The following is a 22,589-nucleotide window of genomic DNA, read 5'->3' on the forward strand; positions in this document are numbered from 1 at the left end:
TAGGTAAGCAAGCTCGCAAACTAATTACTGAGATTCCAGCATCAACTAACAGCACCATGGTCATCAACTGCATTGCCTCGACCACTTGACTCAGATCCAGCCGCCAAGGCCGCGTTTGACACACTGTTTGCTCACTGTCTCGGGGCATTTGGGCGACCCATGTGGCCTCTAGCTTCCGTCTTTCAGTGTTCCACCGGCCTACGGAGCTGGAGCCCGAAAACTTGACGTCTAGAGCTTAGGGGAGCTGGGCGATGAGCTCTGTCAAGCTCCATCACTAGGAACCTGTCGTCATGGGCTTAAGACACCGATGCACCGTACCTTGCAGGTAAGACAGCACGACATGAAGGATCTACCATGGTTTCCAAGCGGCCCATACCATGCGTGCACGGGGGCTTGGAATGAGTGGAGGAGTGACTGTGTGAATGGATGAGTGAGCAAGTGAGCGAGCAAGATGAAGAACTCAAAAGGCTACTGATGCTCGTACGATGGCGACTAATGGGCCTCAATCACCTGAGAGCCCCGGCCTTGCTCGAGCTCTTTGACGCTTCATCTATGTGACTTGCCAAGGGGTTGACGAGGAAGTTGAGGTATGTTGCGGAGTAGTCCGTACGGGGGTACTGCGTACATGACTAACAGCCATCTTCGTCTTCTTGTTTGTACTCTTTGGAGACATGCCCAAGGTAGATTGACGACCGGAACCGTCCGTCCAAGTTAGACCAGGATCGACCGAACCTGTCTCTACCCGCATACCTAGAGATGCACTTGACATGTTCAAGATATGCATGGGCACAGAGAACTTTCGAAATTGGCAGATGTCAAGGGGTACTCGCGAGGGATTAGATTTGCAGCTCTCTGTGCACACACTGCTTCATCAGAGCCAACTCGTGGTACATGAGCTAGGCCGTCCATAGTTGGTATTTCTCTGACCAAGAATGACTGAGACCTGGGTTACCCAGGCACCAGGCAATATAGCGTTTTGAAGGTATGTATCAACTGATGATGGTAGGCGCAGTACCACTCATGGGCGGCGGGTGGACGGCATTCCGTATGACCTAGGTGTAGTATATAATAAGGAGGAGAGAAGCAAGGGATTGGCAGGAGCTGGCAGCTTGAGTTTCAATGCCCAGGACGGAGAGGTGAGAAACGTTGCCTTTGCCTCTCCTGTTTTCATTTGTTCCGATGCACGTCTCTGCGATATTTCTAGACTTCTGCCAATTGTCCTCTACTAGTTCATCAGTGTTGGTGAATCAAGCTGCCAAGCTACGAGCATTGGAACGTGAATATCTGGTGCGAACCAGGGCTGCGCATGAGTCCGGAATGGTGTGGCCTTCTTGACAAAGGCGACGAATCATTCATGTTGCTTTTGCAGTTGACTGAACGCACCTCGAACTGTCTAAAGTAAGTACTTAAGTACATGAACTGGTCAAAGCAGTCAGTGCCATGTCCGGCCCGCCAGCGCCCGCCAGCGCCCGCCACTGGCCATGCCATCCGGCTGTGACTGAGCACTTCAATGTTCAATGTTCGCTCCATCATTTGATAACAGCTCCACATGCCGTGTGGCCCGACCAAAAAATTGGGCACTGCCCTCCCAAAAGCTTGCCCAAGCATAGGGCACAAGCCACCGACGACGGCGCTCCTCGGGTCGACGGGTCTCTCAAATTGCTGCCCGTTCTCTTCACAGGGAGCCAAGCTGAGCTTTGGTGTAGCTCTCTGTCGTGTATTGTAGGCCTTTGGCATGGAAACCCTATCTTGGGTACTCTGTAGGTACATTAAGTAAGCAGTTCCCCTGGTGATAACTGGACAGTTGCTACATGCATGTACCTGGCACCGGGGGCAGGTGCACATGCGCTGGACTAGCAGCTGTTGGGAGTTGGGTGTGCTTAGCTGTACACCAGTCGTCATACTCGCTTCCCGATGTCCTCCTCCCCACATACAGAACTCGTCCACATTTTCGCATACTTTAGTAGCGGCTTCGACCTGGAACAAGACACCTCTCTCATCTTCCACCCTTCACACTTCACTCAATTTCGACCCCAACTCAACCTCTTGCTCTCCCTTCAGCGATACAATCGCAGCTACTGCACTCGCGCCATCAGATCCGAACACCCGACAGAAACAATAGCTTCAAAATGTCTGCCCAGGAAAAGGCTCAGAATTACCTCAGCAGCTTGGACAAGGAGGTTCGTTTACCGCTGAGCACGCGCCCAACCGAAACCACCATGACTTGCCTTACATTGTTCGAGATGTGCTAACCTGAAGCGCCCGCTGTCGCCTAAACTCTGTAGCTCTCCAAGTACCCTGCGCTGAACAACCTCGAGAAGCAGGCTGGTGTCCCGAAGGCGTATGTCGTCATTGGAGTCGCCGCTCTCTACTTCTTCCTCATCATCTTCAATCTCGGTGGCCAGCTCCTCACCAACTTCGCTGGCTTCATCATCCCGGGCTACTACTCTCTCCAAGCTCTTTTCACTACCACCAAGGACGATGACACCCAGTGGTTGACTGTACGCTTGCCTCCTGCCCTTGAATTGGCGTTGTCCCTCGTGAGAATCAAAAAGCTAACTGTCATTGCTTGCCTTTATAGTACTGGGTTGTCTTCTCATGCTTCACTATTATCGAGAGCTTCTTCAACATTGTCTACTGGTTCCCTTTCTACTTTGTTTTCAAGTTTGTTTTCCTCCTGTGGCTTTCTCTGCCCATGTTCCGGTAAGTCAAACACCCGGGGAAAAGGAGAAACATTTCAAATGCCAACTACTATTTCCCAGTGGTGCCGAGATCATCTTCCGATCTTTCATGGTCCCCACTCTCGGCCGATACTTCCAGCAGCCCGGCTCAACCTCTGCTGGTCTTCGCTCCAAGACTGGTGGTCTTGACAAGTCCGACTAAGTCTCGGGACAACTACGCGCTGTGCGGTCTATCAGTGACGCCTCCCATTTACGTGCGTAGACGGGAGTTTTGTACCTGCGCACTGTTTTGGGGCAGTGCTGGTGATTCACTGAAGGCGATGACGCATGATAAGCGACAAGATGATGAATGTAGAGCACGATGAACGGACAAAAACACACGCTCGCGCGCGCTAAAATGGACTGGTGGTGATGTCTGGTAAGGCTCGCGCCTTCGACTGCAGCTGAGCTATCATGATGATAAGACCTGCCTGATGACGAATAGCTGTGGGGGCGGGGACTTGCTAGGGCAATGATAGATTTCGTTGGAAATTCTACGAATGGATTTGAATGAATGGCGCATGTATCACTTGTTTCTGTTATTGCTATATGGGATTAGGGTTTATGATTTCGTGGTGGATTGAGCTGCCTTGAAGAGTTGTTTCAATTATTTACCCTGCCGGGCTGGTGTGCCTGTGCGCATGGCTTACCTCGGGAAGAGACATGAGGGAGGCAGATGCAAATGCAAGGAGCTTAGCCTGTGATTACTTAATAGGTTCCAGAGTTGCGTTGACCAACAGCAGCTGGTACTAGTACGTACAGGAATTCCAGCCAACTTTATGTATGTATTTGCAACCGCCTTGTCCGTGGATTGACATCTAGACAGCTGGCTCTTCATTACGCCGGTTGTCTTCCACCAGCGATGATTTCCCATTTTCAATCACTGCTGCCCTGGTGATCTGGCGGCGATGGGGGTTGACACACGTGACGTCGCAACTAAGAATCATAGAACATGGCCTTCGTGCTGTGTAACAGTAACCCCTGATCGATCGGGTTGGCGGTTGCTTGAGCGCAGCAGTTAACATTGAACTGCCGTCGGGCGGTAATCTGGGCCAGCCAATGGCCACAGGTCAAGTGGCAGCACTGGACCTAAGTATGTACATGTACATACTAGACGGCGTGGCTTGCTGAGCGTCAGCGCCACCGGGCCCCTGCTAGCCCTGACGTTGTGTGCAACAGGTCTGGTATCAATTCATTGCATTGGAAATTTAGTGAGAGGTCCAGTAGCCCGCCACAGGGGTCACTGCCCAGCGCTTCCCTAGGTCCCAGGCGCCATTGAATCGACTCCAGCAGTGCTGACATGTGCAGCACTGGTGTATCAGCCACCTCCCACCAGACTGTAGGCGACCCGGCACTCCCTGGAAGCTACGACAATACGCCACGTAGACGCCAGCTCGCTTATCAACCCCAATAGACATGGTGCATTAGGCCTCCAGTATTGCCAACTTTAGAAGCTGACCAACACCCGACTCCAGGTTGATGCCTCCTCCAGCGTGCAGCGGCAAGTGGGTCGTGCTGATGCGGCCCTTGTGAAACCGCTTCAACCTCATCTACGACCAGCGCATTCGCTTACTGCCCTCTCTGCTTTCCGTCTCTTCTCATCCTTTCTCTCGTTGTCAATCCGACCCGACCACCCAAGTTCCTCGCACTAGATGGCAATTCAGTTATGAATGAGCACCGCTGACATTGGGTGCACTGCCGACTGTAGTCCCATGCATTCATTACTTCAGCTGTCAGCGCTTTCCGCCGTAGAATATCCCAACGGCTTACGACCAACATCATTGAACCCTTACGACAAGTTCGCTCCGACAAGCGGCAGACTGTCGCACGGCGACTCGCCCCAGGTGGGCTTGTAGCCAATATGCAGCTGAGCCCTTTACAATCGCGGCTTGTCGCGTCGCTGACCGCTACCATTTGTGTGGTGGCATTGTATTTGTTGCTCTCGTCGCCCAAGGGAGCTCTCGCCGCTGAGCTACCTCGCGACTCATCCTTGTGGATGGATCTGACCATTCCCGATACCGACAGAACCGAATTACAGACCTCATCGTACGAACCAATATTTAGCTTTTTCACCCGCAGCATACTCGGACGAGCCCAAGATGTTACGCCACTCGAGAACAACAGGCCCTTGGGATTGAATGTCGGTCCGGGCTCCCAACCGGTATGCTACCTTGTCAAGAAGGGTTCATTAGGGGCTGGCCGAGACCCCCGTAAAATCTATATATCGGCAAACACATGTTTGCAACCGACGACCAAGGCGGGCAAGAAGGCCATGTCCCCCGGCCAGTTGACCTTGTTCGTATCAAACAATACCGACGCAGGATGCCCCCAGATTACAAGCGCGGGCAATGGCGTCGAAGCCAAAGGATTCACCTCCAAAGTTTTTACGGAAGGCGCCGTCACATTTAGCGTCAACTCGACCAATGATGTCTATGTCGCAGTCTACGCCCCCAAGCTGTCCGATGATTTCGAGGGGACTTACAACTTTGAAATAGCGGCTTCGAATACCACGTATTTTCACCGATATAAAGCAAGTGGCGGTGCAGAGCTTCTCTGGATGGATAGTGACTCAACCTCGGCCCTGCTTGTGACGCGAAATCTTACCGACGACGTCAGCAACCTTCGACACGTAATGAGCGAGGATCCGCCCTATCAGCTATACGTCAGTGGCAAAGATACAACGTCGTTGGATGGGATGCGCCGTTCAGCGTGCGGTTTCCAGAAGAACGCTCTCATTGGGGCTAATAACCAGGGCAACGCGAAGAATAATGCCATGGTCAAGACGGCTATGACGCTTCGAGGACCAGGAGGGCTACCAAAGCAGCAGTTCTATGTTGTGGGACTCAACGCGACGTCGGCTTACAGCGGCGTATTGGTAAAGCCTGCTAATGTCACTGTAAATTCAAAGCGACAGGTGGGCGGTAGTGATGTTCCAACGAACCCGGGCAGCATTGTTTTCCAGGCAACATCATTTCAGACCAACGCTGGTAAGTTGAAAAACTTGTCGCCTCTGGCTCGTCTTTCCCGTCCATGTCGTGATTTTTGTGTGGAATCCCCAAAAGCAACACATTGCTAACAATCTTGCAGCACCGAATTGCAAAGTGGTGACGGACTTGGAATTCTGTGACGAAATTCAATATGCGGTGCCTGGAAATGACGGGAAATACAACAACACGGAGCTGGCAAAGGCTTATGATAACTATGCCAAGAGCATGTACGACAACTTTCTCAAAGTCATGATGCAAGTACAATGCGAGACGGATCGGACCTCAAGATACTCGCTGGCTAGAACGTGCGATGATTGCAAAAATGCGTACAAAAGATGGCTCTGCACCGTCAGCATCCCTCGATGCGAAGACTTCCAGGGCGAGTCGCGATTCAGTGTTATCCGCAACGTCGGCCAGCCGTTTCCCAACGGCACAATGCTACCTACTGATGTCCAAACGAATTTAGCACTGGTGCCATCTCAGAATGCGTCACGAAATGCATTCATTGACACAGATATTCAACCCGGACCGTACAGGGAAATCATGCCCTGCGAAGACATTTGCTACCAAGTGGTTCAGAGCTGCCCGTCAAAGATTGGCTTCAAGTGTCCACAAGAGGGCATGTACGCTTTCAACGTGAGCTACGGAAAACGAGACAACGACAACTCGACTGTGTCATGCAATTATCCAGGCGAGGCGCGAACCCCCGTCAATGGAGCGGCAGCATTTATACCCAATCTGATGTTTTTGGCAGTCGTATTGTCATCGGGTCTTTTGTTACTGGGGTGATTGAGGATGATTACAAGACGAACATAGAAAGTCCATTTGGTAGGGTTGTAAAACATCATTTGGCGGCGTTGAGCGAATCTGGGTTCTTTTCTTCGACTTTTTGGATTCATAGACCAAGCTTTTAGTAGACATTGGTGGTATCGGGTCAGAATTACTCACTGCGCCTTTATATTTCCTAACGATATTATCTAGACGACGCTGTGCATCCATGAGCTTGGCAGCAGAACGCTTGGCAACCTGCACTCAAACCTATTTTATTCTATACAGCACGGAAATGACTACACTGATTTCAAAGAGACGTATGCGATTTGAAGAGTAGCTGCCTGTCTTCTAAATGCCGAAGCCCCTCCAATTGACCCCTCACTCGTCTGTAGTCCGCAGTGGGGTTTACACTAGGCCATGGTTACGAGCGAGCTTCATTCCAACATCGTATTCGCAGGTTCATTAAATCTTGAATTCTCAGTCGCATCAAAGCTGATTCGAAATACAAACGTGCTTCTACAGCCACAGCTAGCCTCGACAATGACAACACACTCTCTCCAGCCCGTGGACAACGTCGTCCACGGCCGCCTGGCATTGGTCACCGGCGCAACGTTAGCCATCTCCTTCCTGCCCGTACATGCACCCGAACAAAAGCATCCGGATACTAACTTGCCACGCAATACCAACAGCGGAGGCATCGGCTCGGCGTGTGCCAAAGCCCTCGCCGCGGAAGGATGCGATGTTGTCCTTCACTACTCATCCAGCCAAGTACAGCCCACCTCAGCCTCCCGGACCACGACACCAAGATAACGAGAGGAAAAGACAAAACTAAAATGAGCCCAGGAAAAGGCAGACACCCTCGTTAACGAACTCCAACGGCTTCATCCGAAACAACTCTTTAGCACGGCCCGCGCAGACCTCTCCTCTCGCGAAGCCACCCGCCTGCTGGTCCCCGACGTGCTCTCCAACCCTGCCATCAGCGTCAGACACAAGGCCATCTCCATCCTGGTCGCTAATGCCGGCACAGGCCGCCGCATCAGAGACATCAAGGACATTGAGGAAGACGACTGGGACCTCACCTTGGAGATTAATGCGCGGAGCCAGTTTGTCGTCACCAAGGCGTGCCTGCCGGGCATGAGGGGGCAAGGCTGGGGGCGGGTGATTCTGGTGGGCAGCATCGCGAGCAGGGGAGGGGGCATCAACGGGTGTCATTACGCAGCGAGCAAAGGCGCCATGACGTGAGTGCAGCGAGTGTCCCGTGACTGGTATCTTGGAGCCTTGTGGTGCTGAGTGTCTTGTCCCCGCAGGTCAATGGGGTTGAATCTGGCGACGATTCTGGCCCCCGAAGGCGTCACGGTTAATATTGTGAGTTTTCCTCGTCGACTCCCACATGCCGCCTGCGTCGAAACTCACGGCATCCAGGTCCAACCCGCCATGATAGGCGCCACGGGCATGATTCCCACGCCAAAGGCAACGTGCGTACCACCTCTCCTTGTCACTGTTGAATACTTACCAACACGAGACAGTACCTGGCAAAGCAACACCGACCCGGAAGAACTTAGGTCGACGGATCCGGGTCTCGCTATTGCCAGCAGCGTGCCCGTCCACAGACTGGGAGCGCCTGAAGAAGTGGCAAACATCGTCGTCTTGTGAGTGTAGATTTGGCTTTTCGCAAGTATCGGGGCTAATGTGCTGGGTTAGGTTTGCGAAAACGGGGTATATGACGGGGCAGGAGGTCCTTGTTGCTGGAGGATTGCGGTAGCACAAACACTTGACAGATGAGTGATGGCAGTTTAGCAGGGCTAAAAAAAGTGAAGACGTTACATTGCTGTCGAGACGTCAACCTGCGTTAGCCGTATCCGTGTACCAACCTGTGCATTCATCAGTGAAGCATGCTCTCCTCATTAAGCACGTATAACCACGGCGGCTCGCAAAGCTTGAGATCCTACACTGTTGGTCTGTATATCTCAGGGACTGAGTTTGCGAGTATAAAAGATGGATCCGCTACGGAGATGCAGATTGTCTACGGAACAGGCTACAATACGTTTGTCTGGTGAGAGGGCCGACCATGTAGCGGTATTCTAATTGTAATCTTCCTGCTTAGGTTGGCCGGGAGCTCTTTTTGACCTAGTACAAGCTAAAGGAACGTCAAAAGGGAGAAAGGCTTGTCTCTGCCGACTTCCAAGCTATTGAACCTGCTGGCCGGCCATGGAATTTTGCATAGCACTCGGCTTGCAAGATGGCCTCTGCGAACGCTTGTCCTGATAGCACAAAAGACAGCTGTAAGATATGGATGTAGATATGATAGCCCTTGGTTCTTCTATATTCGGCGAGAGGATATGCAGGGCGTCTTATACACGTTAGTTTTCATACTTATCCAGCGTCTCTTCTCAATGCCTCTACGTCAGCGCCAACCGATACCGCCTTCACCCTACCAATCTAAACGACAAGGAATGAGCTAGATGATGCATCGAGACTGTCCCGAATATTCGGCGTCTTTGGAAAAGCGCGTGAGGTACTAGCATTAGCACGAGGACGAATTTCTGATCCGATAAAGCAAGGTAAATACTTACGACTCACTAGCAGTAGCATCTTCTGGGATAACAATGGCGACATGCACAATATAAGTCGGTATACCATGCTTACGATTATAATAGTTAGTTCCTGGAGTCATCAAGTAAAGAGAGAAGGGGAATCCCGACCGTGTCCGTCTTTCGTCCGTGTCATCTTCAGCTGTTCACCGGGATAAACACCCGTATCGCGCTGCGCATACTCGCTATTATCAGCTTCATAAAGTTCGTAGCGGAAGACGTTTGCCTACTAACATGTACCTTCTAATATGTTATAGTATTTAATATACTGTGGTACATGGAAGTATAAAATGTGATAGCTAGGTATTTAGCCTAGCTCAATACCTTTTGCCTCTCGCCTGTCACACGGTTACGCGAGAGCTACGACCACGGGACATAGGGCACAAGACTCACCGACTTCTTGCAGAAATAGACCTCGTTGGCCATGTATGTCTTGAGGAAAACCAAGGAGCTTTCATAGCAAAGACTGTTATTAGATGAATTGAGTTATTGACCCCAAGCCCTCACTGACCCTTATCACATCACCTTAGAAACACGATGTGGATGCCGAAAAAACATGGCGAACAAGGCTTAGAGCACCTATGATACCCTAGGAACTGACCTTGCTTATCGACTTTATAAGACGTAACTCTCTTGGTGTGAGTCTTTGATATATATGAGCCTCTTGTCTCCGAAGCTATTATGTTGTCATGGCCAACTTTTCTGATGTCGCCGACATTATGAACCAATTTTCGCCATTTGTAAACGGCCCCCCACTTGGCTCTGTATTCATTTCAATAGCAAAAGTGCCCCCTGCGTCCTCGGGTTTGCGGCGCTCTCTTGCGTAAACTTTACGATCTCTTTGAGGGTGTGATTTGTCGCAATTCTTCTTTGATGAATTGCTGTTGAAACGTATAGTCTAAGGAAATGCTAATATTCATCGCCATACATGTAATGGACAAATGTTTCGAATAAAACTTTGCAATGCAGCAATTCGCTTCGTTCAACAATGTCATGAATGGGTTCCATTACAAGGTCGGATTCACCCCAAGGACATCGGTATGTACCACTCACTGGTGTCGCCAAACGCCTAGCACTGCGTCTTAAGCTAATGTAAAACTCTCACAGGAAATGATCTCGTAAGTGTCCCAGAGAAAAACGCTCGGTCCGGAAAGTTACGTGGAAATGTTACGTGCTGAGCTTCAACCATCATTTTAGGCAGGAATCAGTCGCACTTCTGCGAAATCATGTGACGACAGCAATTTCAGCTGATTATTGGCGACTATGAGACCTGCTGACGGAAACCGTGGTTGTCAGTTCTAGGTAGACTCGCACAAAGGTCCTAGCAGCCTGCTATTAGCTTCTCAAGCACTATACGTAGCGGCATCCGCTGAGACATCTATTGACATCACCGAAGACGACGAGGGCGAGTATAAAGATGTTTCAAGAGCTAATGAGGAAGACGAGCCGGCATCCATGACTACCAGGGAATGGCGTCGACAACGCAGGGAAGGCTTAAGGGGGGTCTTTGAAGTACTCTGCGGCACAGAAGAGTAGTGAAAGCTCCTTGGGAATCCCATGGCATTCTGGTCTATTCTTTCTTCAACTCAGTCTTGTGTATCGATGGTATTCAAGGACTCCCATTTTCGGTCGGTTGGTATGATCGACTGTCAGCAACACCGACGTATGCCATAACTTCGGTTAGCACATCTTTGGCGCGATCAAACGAATATTGTAATAACAGGAGGAACCATTCAGTTGCTTCTGGACTGGAATCTTCCCAGATGAAACATAGTTGGACAGCAGTACTGCCACCCAAGCATCGGGTACTACCCTTTCTTCTACATGCTTCTTAGCCCTGGCGTCGCCGGGCCAGGGCCAGATCCCGTTCCATCTGCCGTTGTGTCCCCCTGCGGTTTACCATCTTGCCGGTATGATCCCGAAACCCATATTCCCAGATATGCTCCTCGGGATGCGCGCGAGACCGAAACATAGGGGCCGCACGGGGCGGCAAACGGGGATCGGCGCTATATCGCCACAGCAATTCGATGGCACGGCGCGCGGCTGTGCTTGCTGCGCTTGCTAGGTGCGCCTCTTGTTCTTGTAAGTGAAGGAGGAAGTTGCTGCGTAAGAGCCAAGATTTCCCGTAGTCGGGACACGACGCAAGTTTGCACGGGTAAGCCCAAACTTCCCCGGGAGGTGGAGGATCGTTGTCTACCTCGTCATCCGACTCTGAAGGGATAGATGTGATGATAGTGGAGCGATCCATGTTGTTTGTGCAGACCGGCTGGAATGAATGATGCTGCGCACTCTTGATGTCGTAGCCAGAAAGGTGTCGTGGGGTTATGCCACTATGAAGGGGTTTCCAGACAAGGCTGAGTGTGACAAGGGCTGGTAGAGTGCTTAGATTTGATAGTCCAATTCATCCAATAACCCTCTTTGGTATTAAAGGACGTTAGTATTCCTTGAGGACTAGTTGATTAGAGAGCTTCTATTTATACAAGACGTTGGTGAGAGAATTCTGCCTCGGGCCCCGTGATCATAGTCCTCGTGTAACCGTGTGACGCCAAACCAGCTGCATTCATGCCCAACGAATCATTGATATGGCGCTACGCGTCATGTAGCTGAATCATCATGGTGCAACGTCAACGATACGACGTAGAAGCTGACAGTCGGGTGCAACGGCAAGGCTGAGAGCAACAGTTGAATGGCCAACGAGCCGAGGATGCAAGAGAAAGACAAGTCTTGTTGCCGGAATCTGAGATGGCCATTAAAAGACGATAGAATACCAATAGCGTCTGGGTTAGTGCTAAGATCTTGCAAGCTATACAGCCTCTTAACGACTTTTATCTATGTTTTTACCCCGTTTCAACGAACCAAGTCATTCCACCACATGGGCTCAACATGGCCGGCACCCCGTATATACGGCCGGGTGTCTTGAATGCCTATAGTGCTTTATTCCAAGTCTTGATTTACTCTTCTAGAGACTCGCAGTCCTTGTTTAAAGACCCAAGCCTTGAGCAATTCCCTCTCCCTTGAACGGCAGAAAGATTTATTCGACAAGACTAGTATATGAGCGGCGTATAAGACAATCTCTAATCCTGCCTGACAAGAGATTCCTCCATCTTATAATATACGTGTGCTGCAAAGGGATGGCCGTAAGATGATTTAAACACGGCTATGAAAAAGGCTGTGTGATATGAAAAGGTGTACTGTTGCATTCAACACGGAATATAGAAAGCTTTTCAGTCGGCATAGCCGAGGTAATAGAAGAGTCCAACGTAATTGCACAGCGACTATTGGCGGGACTGTAGTATTAACCGTCTTGGCCAAAGGGTAAAGAATCCCCCCCAACCTAGGCAATCTTTTATCCACCGCGTATTCGATACAAAACGTTACGCACCACGATTCTCTTTGGTATAAGAATTAAATAATTTTTCATTTCTATATAAGAGCAACCTTTGCTATTTAGTAGCTACTAATATAGCACCATCTTTTTAATAGCATTCAACCGCTTGAGGCAACTATACATAATAACACAAATCCCTGCAAGGCAAGTAGCGCGCCAAGGCTTTTTGCAGAGATTGTCGAGGTTTTCGAAAGGTACGAATTTCCAAGCCTGATACACAATACTCGCGCATTGCGGCTTCCTGGCCTCTACCCAGGCAGCTATTACTCCAGCTTGCAGTAGATGGTGTTCTAGAATTAGCAGTCAGTATGTTTGTATGAGACGAGTCTAGGCGAACTTGGTGACTTACAGGAGAAAAGCCGGCTCTCTTACCGAAGCCGCCCCTGTTGGAAAGCCCGTATTCACACGTCTTGCACTATATAAGTCGGCTGCGTTAGCATGTATTTTCTTTTCTTGGTCTTGATCCAAGTGGAAGCACCTACCACTCCTGCCTCGGCACAAAGCTCGGGAAGCATGCTCATCGGATAGCAATTCTTGTCTTCGCTGCTGCAAGATCCGGGATTGCCTTTAGGCCATTCATTGCAGTAGAAGACGTTGCCCTCCTGGGGACCTCGTGTTAGCAGCAGAAAAGGTGCTTGAGGAGGAGAACAAGGGTGCAAGTACCTGTACTTCGCAGCCATCGATGAGGGTAAGGACGCCGTTGTTCAAGGCAACAAAGTTCTGCGGCGTCTACGGCAAGGTTAGCCAGAAAGGTTTGTACGGACATGACGAATGCTGGCGCACCGAGTTTTTGGATCCGATTTGCTTCCCGAGGCCACATCTCTTGACGTTGCCCCAGAAGATGAAGTCGGCAGGTGATGGGACACTATCCAGCTTCTTCTCGGCCAGACTGTCTGTGATGCATTTCTCGGTGTCTGTCTTGCACTGGGACATGTTGATGTTTTCGGCTCTCCCGCAAAGAACTTGGGCGCGGCGAGCAATCGCGTCACTCTGTTGGGCTTGCGGAATCGCCAGGGCGCCGGAGACAGCGAGCAGAACGGTTGGAAACTTCATCTTGGTAATCGAGGTGGTGATGGCTGACGGGCGAGCGATTGGCGAGCAGTAGAGGGAAATAGGCAACGGTGAAAGCCAAGGATGGTCAGCATGTCGATATTCACAGTCGACAGAGCGTGGAGCGTCCCTTTAATAGTCGTGCCGCGCCTTCGCTTTTTGGAGCTCGAAAGGAGTAGTTGAGGCTTCGAGTGGGACGTGGCACGAGCATCGGTCGTCTATACAAGATGCATAAATGAAGTTGGTCATGCCAAGACTGGAAGAATAGAACGTCTTGTGCCCGAAGCACCACTATATCGTATAGTCGTGGCGCGGCAGCTATCAAATCCTAGTCGAGATCCGGCCGAGAGCTAACCTATTCTATCCTAGACCGTCGGCTATATACAGCTCGTGGGTGCCGCTTCTCCATATACTCGTAAGGCGCTGGTCGGCAGTTGTTGCCCAAATTGACAAATTACTGGTAGTACATACGTGTCAACGGTGAGCCCAGGGTTCTAATGTCTTTACAAATGTATTATTCATTATGCCCCGACTGCCTCTTGACCTCGGGAACCAGTTCTCCATCAGCTCCATTATAGTCTAGGGGAGCTCTGCTATCGGCCGCAGTCTGCCGCACAATGCGTGGAAATTACTACCGACATCACCAGGGACATGTGAACTGTGCGGTGACATGTATATCAGATACGTGACGCGGCCACGCCCGTTTGTTGGTTCTCTTGGTGTCATTGTAAATTATGCGCATGGCATTCTGTGGAGCCGCGTGCCACTTGGGAAATTTGAGCATCCGAGTCCGCGGAAGTAGGAAGAACAAAACGTTGCCATGTTGATCGAGGTCACATCTCGCAGGTATTGTACATGAACAATCCAATTACGAATATAAATACTGCACTGGCTTATCTCTCCACGAGTACGTCATCGAATGAGTCCTCAATCGGGCTTTCCAACAAGCCGGATTTTTTGGTGTCTTGCTATACAAAGGGCTTCAATTCCCTTGATGGATAGATTCAACCACGACCCAGGTCCACATTCAATTTCCAGAAATCAATAAACCACCAGAAGGCAGAGACAGCCAGCAAACACCGGGTGTTGTATGATTCTAGTTTTGTCATTTTCTCAGTTACAAAAGACATGGACACATCTTGACACTTGGTCCTTTAAAAAGAGCGGTTCACGATTGGTGACTATATATTGAATTGATTAGCGGAATTAGTCCTTTGTTCAATCCATCTGGCTACGGAGATGGAAGGCTCGCTTCCTAGGTAGTTGGTAGCTGACTGACCAGTGTGACCACGGCTCAGTGAGGTTTGGAGGAATGACTTTATTCATCTAATAACAGTCCTTGGTGCTCAGGATTCTTCCTTTTCCTCAAAGCTTAGATGGACCAAAGAGCTCTACTTTTACAAGAAGCGACGAGCCTTGTGCCCTAGGTCTCGTCATCGTAGCCCTTGTGTAACCATGTGACACTAGTTTATATTGAAGCTTAAATCCTTGTATAGGCTGCTGCATGACTAGGCTCGGAATGATGTGTTTAATTCAAACTATAATAATCGACTTTAGGGTATCAAGGGCACTTGGTTTTCCATGAGGCCTCGAGGGACCGGAGGTCTGCAAATACAAGAAGTCGGTCAGGACTAGTGCCTGAGGTAGCTCTCGCTCAAGGCCGATTTCGGGTCTCGTCATCTTTTCTTTATTATTGTGTGACGGTTGTTGTGCAATGTGAGCCAACCGTGTGACTAGTCGCATCTGAATTTGGTCGTCTCCCTCGCTAAAAGACATAAACTACTCCAACACATCACCGCAACGCGCCAGCCCAGCTGCGACTGTTGAATGAACCAGCTTGCTTCTGCCGTTGGAACGCACGTCCTCATGGTTTATTCGGAGACGGGCTTGGAACCAGTCCGCCGAGTCGAACCGCTTGCTCACATGTCGCAACACGTGCCTTGGCTGTGTAACAAACAAAGTACAGTGAACCGGGCCTATAACGATATGCTTCGCGAGGCCCCTCTTATCCGTTATTCGGCGACTATCGTAAAGGTGCGACTATTATAGGGCATATATCTTTACACATATTTATCATGATATGGTATATTTACAAGGATAGGTCTGGTTTTTTTCTGACCACGTCACGGCTGGAAAAACGCGCTGTAGGCCTTACATGCGGGGCCTTATAGGCCTCAGCAGGCCCCTAATAACGATAAAAGCCCTGATTTGTATGGTGACTAAGCCTGATGCCTATAATATCGTCAGTAACCTAACTATTAACGATTTACTAGGGAAAACCCTTAGATGACCGTGAATTATCGTAATAACCCGACTATCGCCAAGATACATGATCGTTATAGAGCAGGTTCACTGTACTTGGCGTTCTGCAAAGCACACCGCCCACGAGAAAATTTGCTTTTCCAACTCTTGTCTCTGACATAGCAAACTTCACCAGCCTTCCACCACTTTTTCAGACAACTATCGACGCGCCATGGACACCGCATGCGCCGTCTGCAAAAAATCGCCTCCCGAGGTCACTCTCAAGCGCTGCGCAAGATGTTCCACGACTCCGTACTGCTCTAGGGACTGCCAAAAGGCAGATTGGAAGTCCCACAAGAAGATCTGTAGCAGCCAGGCACAGGCCAAGCCATCATCGGCCGACAAGCTGTCACCCCCGAAAGGACTGGAAGGAGGCGTCGCCAAGCCATTCACTCGCCTCGATAATGGCACTTGGCTGCATGACCGATCGGAGAAGGACGTCTACATGCTCCTCATCGATGCTTACCGCCTAAACGTCGACGACATGTACAACCTTGAAGGCGAGGTGGATGATGACAGCCTCTACTCCGGCGCGCCCGACGGACTGCTTGGCTTCCAGCGCTTCCTGCGCCGCGCCGCGTCTCGTCGCGGTCTGCTACCGCCGTGGTGGGATGCTTCCAAGAGGAGGGATTGCGAGGCGTTTGGTATGACTCCGCAGGAGGGCAACTACCGGGCATACCTGGAATGCGCCGTGGAAAAGAGCGACATTATTGAAAAGTACGGCGACTCCCAATTCCCCATGCAGCTCCGCATGTTGTCCGAGGCAGTGATTGGGCGAGTTCCGGGCGGCTCAGACGGCAAGGCACTCAGAAAGCTGTTTGCCGGAATGGAAGGAATGGAACACGCTGACGCAGAGGGCATGCCATTCAGCATTTTGAATGCAGGGACCTTTTTTCGTAGCTAGTGAGGCATAGCTTTCATCGGCAACATGGAGAATTCAATCAAGCGAGACGACCCTCATCAATTGGGTACCGAGAGACTTCATTTCCTAACAGACTGACAACTATACACTTATACGAAAATTACGGTAGCAATTGATACTACTCCCCGCAACGTCGCGGCATACTAGTTGCTATTGCCCAATTGGGAAATAGCACCCTCTGCTTAGTTTGCACTAGTGACTTTACCTTTCATGATTGACACGTCTCCGTAACCTTGAAAACTACAAGACCATTTTAATGTTTATACGCACCGACTCCGTTATCCACTGTAGTAGAACAGCAAATCTTTGCCCTTAGCTCATCCACCTCTTGAATGCCCAGATCCGAGAGCTTGTACCGCGACGCACCAAAGTGGTACATGACGTAGCCATTAATAAGCTGGTCAATATTCCTCCGCATCTGCGGGCTAGCAGAGAGCGTCTTTCGAATATTCTCCACGCAAGTAATCAGGGCCAAGTGCGTCGACCAGATCGACTCGAGCGGCGTACTATTACTCACGCGCGAGCAGTTGTATATGTAATTCAGCCGCTCGTCCGCGACAATCGACTCCTTGTAAAACGACAAGAGGTCGTTGCCGAGATTAAAGTACCGGGAAATATCCGGCACCGCGAGAATGTACTCGTGCAGAAACGCCTCCTCCGGATACAGCACCTCGGGAAAGGCGAAGAAGGCGTACACCTCTGCCACGCCCGTCTTGAGCCGCAGGTAGTACGGAAAGTCGGGCGAGCTCGGCGTGGGACGCAGCGTCCCGTCGTATTTTGCCTCGAACGCGCACACGCTTATGTACTCGGCGGTCGACTTGGCGACCATGTCGCAGATGAAGGGGCCGTAGATGCCGCGCAGGGACACGAGGCAATCTACCATGGCCTGCAGGAGAAGGTTAGGCTGCGGCTGCCTGTTGAATAAGCGCTGCTGGAAGCGTTTGAGGTCGTGTGTGCTTTCTTTGCTCGTGTCTTCTATGGCGATTGCCAGCGAAGTGTATACCGCAATCGCCTCCTGGACATGGCGCGGTGTGAAGGGATATGTGCTTGTCGCTATCCAGGCGCTCGCGTGGATAATGGGCATCATGCGCTTTAAGAAGTCATTGGGAAAGTTGAGCGTGCGAAAGTGCTGCACGACGGTCTCTTCTATGGACGGGTCGTACTCGCAAGACAGTTTCTGGTATGAAATTCCGCAAAGATAGCGCCGCAGGATGTCTGCGTACTGGCGCTTAAATGAGTCCGTCTCCATTTTGAAAAGGTGGTTTGTGCTCGTTGCACGGGTATAAGTGATTGATACAGAGAGAGGAGAGAGTTCCGGGTCGTAAAGAAGACGCGTGACAGGAGCTCAAATGAGAGCTGGTGAGTAGCTTCAAACTCGGCCAATCCTTGTTTTTGGGTTTTCAAGAGGCTTGGCTTTCTCAATTCAATTACTGACCTTTTACCTCCATATATACATGAGGTCCTGTATGTGTGTAACCTGACCCAAATGAACGAGGCATCTGGATTAGAGTTGCGTTAGCGTCCAGCATGTAAGCCCCGAGTCGTACCCACGAGTCAGGGCCATACCACCTTGTGCGTCGCGACTCGTGGTGATGCATCTTTGTGGTGTTGCAGCCGAGATCGGCTGTGCCGGTTATGTCACTTATCAATGTAACTGTATGTTACACGGAAAACGCCCAACAGATCGTGAAGCCCAACAACGCGGCTTCACCGACAAAGGACCTGTTGGTCACACGGATTGAACACGTGCCCGGGTAAGAGCCCTGGGCATACGCGTTCCCTTTTTGTATAGTAGTCATTGCTCCCTTCTTTCCTCTTGGAAAACCAAGGACCTTTGGCACTGTTCGATATTATCTTTGAATTTGGACCGTTACGTTCCGAGCCTTGCTAAACCCTCGTCACATAGGATAACATCAGGGGCTCAAGGCAATACGTCATATAACCTGTTGTTGTTTTCTATCCAAACGGCCTCTTTCCGGCACCAACTCAGCAAAGACCAGATGGCCAAAGAGAATGAATTTCAATGGTTTCCAAGCGGTACAGCGGCATTCTTCGGTTGATATTAATACACCAAAACCTTGAGCAGCTTAATACAGATTTCCATGCGTGTGGCGATTATCATGGGCCAACGGTGACAAGTGATGTAGTCGAAGCCCTTGGCTTCTTCGGACGTGGCCCAAGAACCTTGAGTCAAAATACTATTATATTAATAATAATTACAGCCTCTAGTGGTCATTGGCAAGATGGCCGCACCCCGTAGAGTGTTGGACTCCTGATATATAACCAAAGGTCAAATGTCCATGCCATGGATCCTGTTCTCTATATTCATCCCTTCCAACTGGAATTGGCTTCGAGTCTCACAGAGGGCAAATCGTGATTGAAAAAGTCCCCCTTTAATTGCCACAAGGCTTTAACTGTTGTACCTCTTTGCAGGTTATGTTGCACAACTGTGCAAGGCGCACAGCATCAACGCAACAACACTACGATGTTGCACGGTTGACACGTTGCCATGAAGGCACGGGCCGAGCCTTGAACCCGACGATAATTACCCAAGGGCTGCGATCACGAGACCTATGTTACACGGAAATGGCTGGTTACACAAGGGCTACGGTCACGAGACCTAGGGCAAAGTCCCTCACCGACTTCTTGTATAAATAGACGGCTTCGGTCCCTCAAGGCCTTGAGGAAAACCAAGGACCTTTGATACCAAAGACTGTTATTAGTTGAATTGAGCTATTGCTCCAAGCCCTCTTTCCGAGCCCTTGTCACAACCTAGGACAAGGTCCCTCACCGCTTGTTGATCTAAATAAAGGTCTTCCGCTTTAAGGCCTCAAGGAGAACCAAGGACCTTTGATATCGAAGCAAAGTACTCCGTATTAGCTGAATATGAATACTGTTCCAAGCCTCTAAACACAGGCCCTTGTCACATACGAATAGAAATCCTGATGATTATCCAAGTAAATTCTTTTCTGCAGGTATAATGTACATACAGCCGGAGATGGCATAGCTGAGGCTCAGGCAGCTGGGCCGAGAGCCCAACCCGACTCTTACAAGAACCACAGGAGATCAAAAGAATAACCTGATTAATAAAAAACCCGCAACCTAGAAGGCTCGCAAATGTGGTGCAATATCTGCAGAACACTCTTCTCAGTTCTAATGCAATATGACGCAACAATAGTCAGATACAGTCCATGGCAGAATAAATTTGCCCCCCAAAAAGCATGCACTAATACACCGGAATAAATTATAATAGAGAGCGAGATGTCCAGGCACCTGACCTCGTTAAGTACTTTTTACCTCTCAATGCTCTCACTATATAAACTCTCATCACCACATCCATCCGAGAATACACTATACAAACTTGAACAACCTTTATAAAATGACATGGCTTAGCAGTCTTTCCTGTCGAGCTTGCCGCGCAAGCCTCCATCATCCAGAAGGCTTCCAAACATTGCCGCCTCAAAAAGTCGATTCACCTGCCAGGCATGGTGGCTAGCATGGGCAATGAGCCAAGTCATCTCATCCACAAGTCCATGCGAGTAAGATCGAGCCATGCTCAGCCGCAGCCTTTCAGCCAGGTCCTCCTCCTCAGCTGGCCCAACAACACCCCGGGCGACATATCTCACCGGGCCAGTAACAAGAGACCACCAAAGCTCCGCCAACACACCCTCCCCTCGGTCATGCGCGCCAAGAAAGCCTTCTACCTGGTCGCACGGCTCGCCAACGCTGCACGCCTCTTTCAGCGGCCTGCTGAAGCCGGTCGTGCGCAGCTCCAAGTCAAAAACCTCGTCAAAGTCGGCCTCGCGCGGCTGCGCCGCACCCTTCCGCGCCTTGGGGAAGCCAAGCAGAGCGCGCCTAAGAAACCGGTGCCTATCATTGACCATGTGCCACGGGTAGAGCATCGCCGACAATCGCGCCGCAGGCTCCGACCAGCGCTCGCACAGCATCCTCGCGCCCGTGTGCGCATACGCATCGTACACCTTGCGCAGCGCCTCCTCGGCGACCACCCCGGTCGACGTGATGTCCGCCGTGTTGAGGAAGGAATTCCACAGCTCGCAGTTGTACAGGTCCGAGCCGACGTCGATGACGTCCGTGCCGGGCGAGGAGAATATCAGGTCGCTCATGACGGCGGCCCGGTCGAACCCGCGCATCATGGCCTCGCGGGCCATTCCGAGGATGCTGCTCTCGAGGAAGAAGACGATTTGCGCACTGCGCCGATCCAGCTTGGCCATCATGTCGGAGGCTTGTTCCTTGTGGGCTTCCTCCAGGGCCACCTTGGCTCTGATGTACCGCATGCCAATGTTGACGGCAGCCTTTCTTTCCGAGCCGCCGGCAGAGTGTAGCTGTGCCTGGACCAGGTCCTCGAAGCCCGGGAACACCTTGTGGTAGCCGTGCTCGTAGAAGAAGGCCACGTCGAGACAGTAGTTTGTGTATAGGGCTTCGGCGTCACTCGCCCCAATCAGCATGTTGGCCATGCCGGAGATGAACAGGGTGTTGTTCTGGACAAGAGGCTCCGGCCACGTCTGCGCACCAAGAAGCGCCAGCGCCTCTTTGGAAACGGAACCCAGGCCATGGCCTTTGCTCGGCAAGATGCGCCCCAGGGCGTGCTGCTCCCGGCGCCACTGCTCGAGATCGTCAGAGAGACGCAGTTTCACCAGGCTCCCCTTGGACGTGCCGTCGGGTGACTTGAGGCTGTCGAATGCCTCGGTGATGCGCAGCATGGCTGCTTCCGAGAGGCTCTCGAGGTCTCCTAGGCTTCCGTCCTGAATGAGGCGGCGTGCTTCTCTGTATCCGTCGTGTATCTTTTCGGGGACATTTTGTCCGTCCTCCCCCCAGAAATAGCCTGGCGGGCATTTGGCGGGCGCGATACGGTGGTGTTGAGGCATCTGACTACCACTCCGTGTATGCTGCCTTTGATACATGCCTTTGACTGAGCCAGATGGGACGACATCAAGCCACTTGGTGTTAGGTGGCTTCCTCATCGCGGGGACCAAGCTTGAGACGTCCTGTACTGAATAACGAGGACATGTATTCATGTTCAAAGTATGGGCCATGTCGTAATATTGTGTCCAAGATGTAGCTAGTTGTCTAGGCAGAGAATATCAGCATCATACATGGTATTTATAGTAACTTGGGTAGATGGCAGATTCTATGAACGGGACAGTTTCGCATACAGATGTGGCTACTATGGTGGTTGGTTTGTGGTACCTTTTGACAACCCATTACCAGACATTCAGCAGCCATGCGAGGAGAAGCCGTTTGCACAAAAGTGCAAAGTCCATGTCAGATAGACATGACTCGGCCAAACCCCTCGACTCAAGCCTGCATGGCCCAAAAACTTCCACCGCCAACCATAGTTTTCTCTTTGACCGGCCAGGCCGAATCCTGCACCAATACATATGTTGTCACGATGCGGCATACACTCCAGCTTAAAAATAAAGGTGAAAAGTCTAGAGGGCCAGAACAGTCTCGGGTCTTGACCAGCTTCCTCGTTTGTCATGGGCCGAGGAAGAGCCATGAGATGATTGGTCCGCCTTTGCCGGCACGCAAGTGTATATTGGCTCTTGACTCTTGGGTCTTGACTCTTGACATGCGCCACATTGCGCAATTCTGCTCGTCGTGTCAGCGTACCGGATTCAACATGTCTCACACGTCTTGGACCCGACGGCAACATGTCAACCCAAGACGGCCGACCTTCCCATCTCCTCACCGCAAGGGGCAGGTTCCCACAAAAAACGAGATACGCAATAGCGGACTGCCGTGGCGCCAAGGGGGTACCAAGGGACTTGTGCAGATGTTTGGATGGGATCCCCGCATAGTAGCCGAAATAGGCAGTTGCAATTGAAGCTTAAACCGTCC

The 22,589-nt window shown here is 50.9% G+C and overlaps 8 protein-coding genes across 8 annotated transcripts; 4 read left to right on the forward strand and 4 right to left on the reverse strand.

Moving 5' to 3' along the window:
* Positions 1–2,129: 2,129 nt before the first annotated feature.
* Positions 2,130–2,883, forward strand: yop-1 (the record flags this gene model as incomplete). The annotated part of the gene is made up of 4 exons (XM_014691249.1): positions 2,130–2,180; positions 2,286–2,501; positions 2,582–2,703; positions 2,763–2,883. The coding sequence occupies 4 exons, from the start codon at positions 2,130–2,132 to the stop codon at positions 2,881–2,883; spliced, it is 510 nt and encodes a 169-aa protein (XP_014546735.1).
* Positions 2,884–4,581: 1,698 nt separating this feature from the next.
* Positions 4,582–6,496, forward strand: ehs1 (Calcium influx-promoting protein ehs1; the record flags this gene model as incomplete). Its single annotated transcript, XM_014691248.1, has 2 exons — positions 4,582–5,707; positions 5,808–6,496. 2 exons carry the CDS (start codon positions 4,582–4,584, stop codon positions 6,494–6,496), a joined length of 1,815 nt encoding a protein of 604 aa, XP_014546734.1.
* A 522-nt stretch (positions 6,497–7,018) lies between these two features.
* Positions 7,019–8,240, forward strand: nodG (Nodulation protein G; the record flags this gene model as incomplete). The annotated part of the gene is made up of 7 exons (XM_066131503.1): positions 7,019–7,089; positions 7,168–7,246; positions 7,322–7,716; positions 7,786–7,843; positions 7,901–7,953; positions 8,005–8,127; positions 8,180–8,240. The coding sequence occupies 7 exons, from the start codon at positions 7,019–7,021 to the stop codon at positions 8,238–8,240; spliced, it is 840 nt and encodes a 279-aa protein (XP_065987620.1).
* Positions 8,241–10,900: 2,660 nt separating this feature from the next.
* On the reverse strand, positions 10,901–11,317 carry G6M90_00g095990 (uncharacterized protein; the record flags this gene model as incomplete). The annotated part of the gene is made up of 1 exon (XM_014691246.1): positions 10,901–11,317. One exon carries the CDS (start codon positions 11,315–11,317, stop codon positions 10,901–10,903), a length of 417 nt encoding a protein of 138 aa, XP_014546732.1.
* A 1,403-nt stretch (positions 11,318–12,720) lies between these two features.
* Positions 12,721–13,510, reverse strand: G6M90_00g096000 (uncharacterized protein; the record flags this gene model as incomplete). The annotated part of the gene is made up of 5 exons (XM_014691245.1): positions 12,721–12,747; positions 12,807–12,872; positions 12,940–13,059; positions 13,121–13,186; positions 13,241–13,510. 5 exons carry the CDS (start codon positions 13,508–13,510, stop codon positions 12,721–12,723), a joined length of 549 nt encoding a protein of 182 aa, XP_014546731.1.
* Positions 13,511–15,980: 2,470 nt separating this feature from the next.
* G6M90_00g096010 (uncharacterized protein) lies at positions 15,981–16,712 on the forward strand (the record flags this gene model as incomplete). The annotated part of the gene is made up of 1 exon (XM_014691244.1): positions 15,981–16,712. The coding sequence occupies one exon, from the start codon at positions 15,981–15,983 to the stop codon at positions 16,710–16,712; it is 732 nt and encodes a 243-aa protein (XP_014546730.1).
* A 271-nt stretch (positions 16,713–16,983) lies between these two features.
* CLM1 (Longiborneol synthase CLM1) lies at positions 16,984–17,979 on the reverse strand (the record flags this gene model as incomplete). The annotated part of the gene is made up of 1 exon (XM_014691243.1): positions 16,984–17,979. One exon carries the CDS (start codon positions 17,977–17,979, stop codon positions 16,984–16,986), a length of 996 nt encoding a protein of 331 aa, XP_014546729.1.
* A 2,140-nt stretch (positions 17,980–20,119) lies between these two features.
* Positions 20,120–21,616, reverse strand: G6M90_00g096030 (uncharacterized protein; the record flags this gene model as incomplete). Its single annotated transcript, XM_014691242.2, has 1 exon — positions 20,120–21,616. The coding sequence occupies one exon, from the start codon at positions 21,614–21,616 to the stop codon at positions 20,120–20,122; it is 1,497 nt and encodes a 498-aa protein (XP_014546728.2).
* Positions 21,617–22,589: the final 973 nt, after the last annotated feature.

This window comes from Metarhizium brunneum, chromosome 6 (genome assembly GCF_013426205.1).
Source record: "Metarhizium brunneum chromosome 6, complete sequence".
Classification (NCBI taxonomy): domain Eukaryota; kingdom Fungi; phylum Ascomycota; class Sordariomycetes; order Hypocreales; family Clavicipitaceae; genus Metarhizium; species Metarhizium brunneum.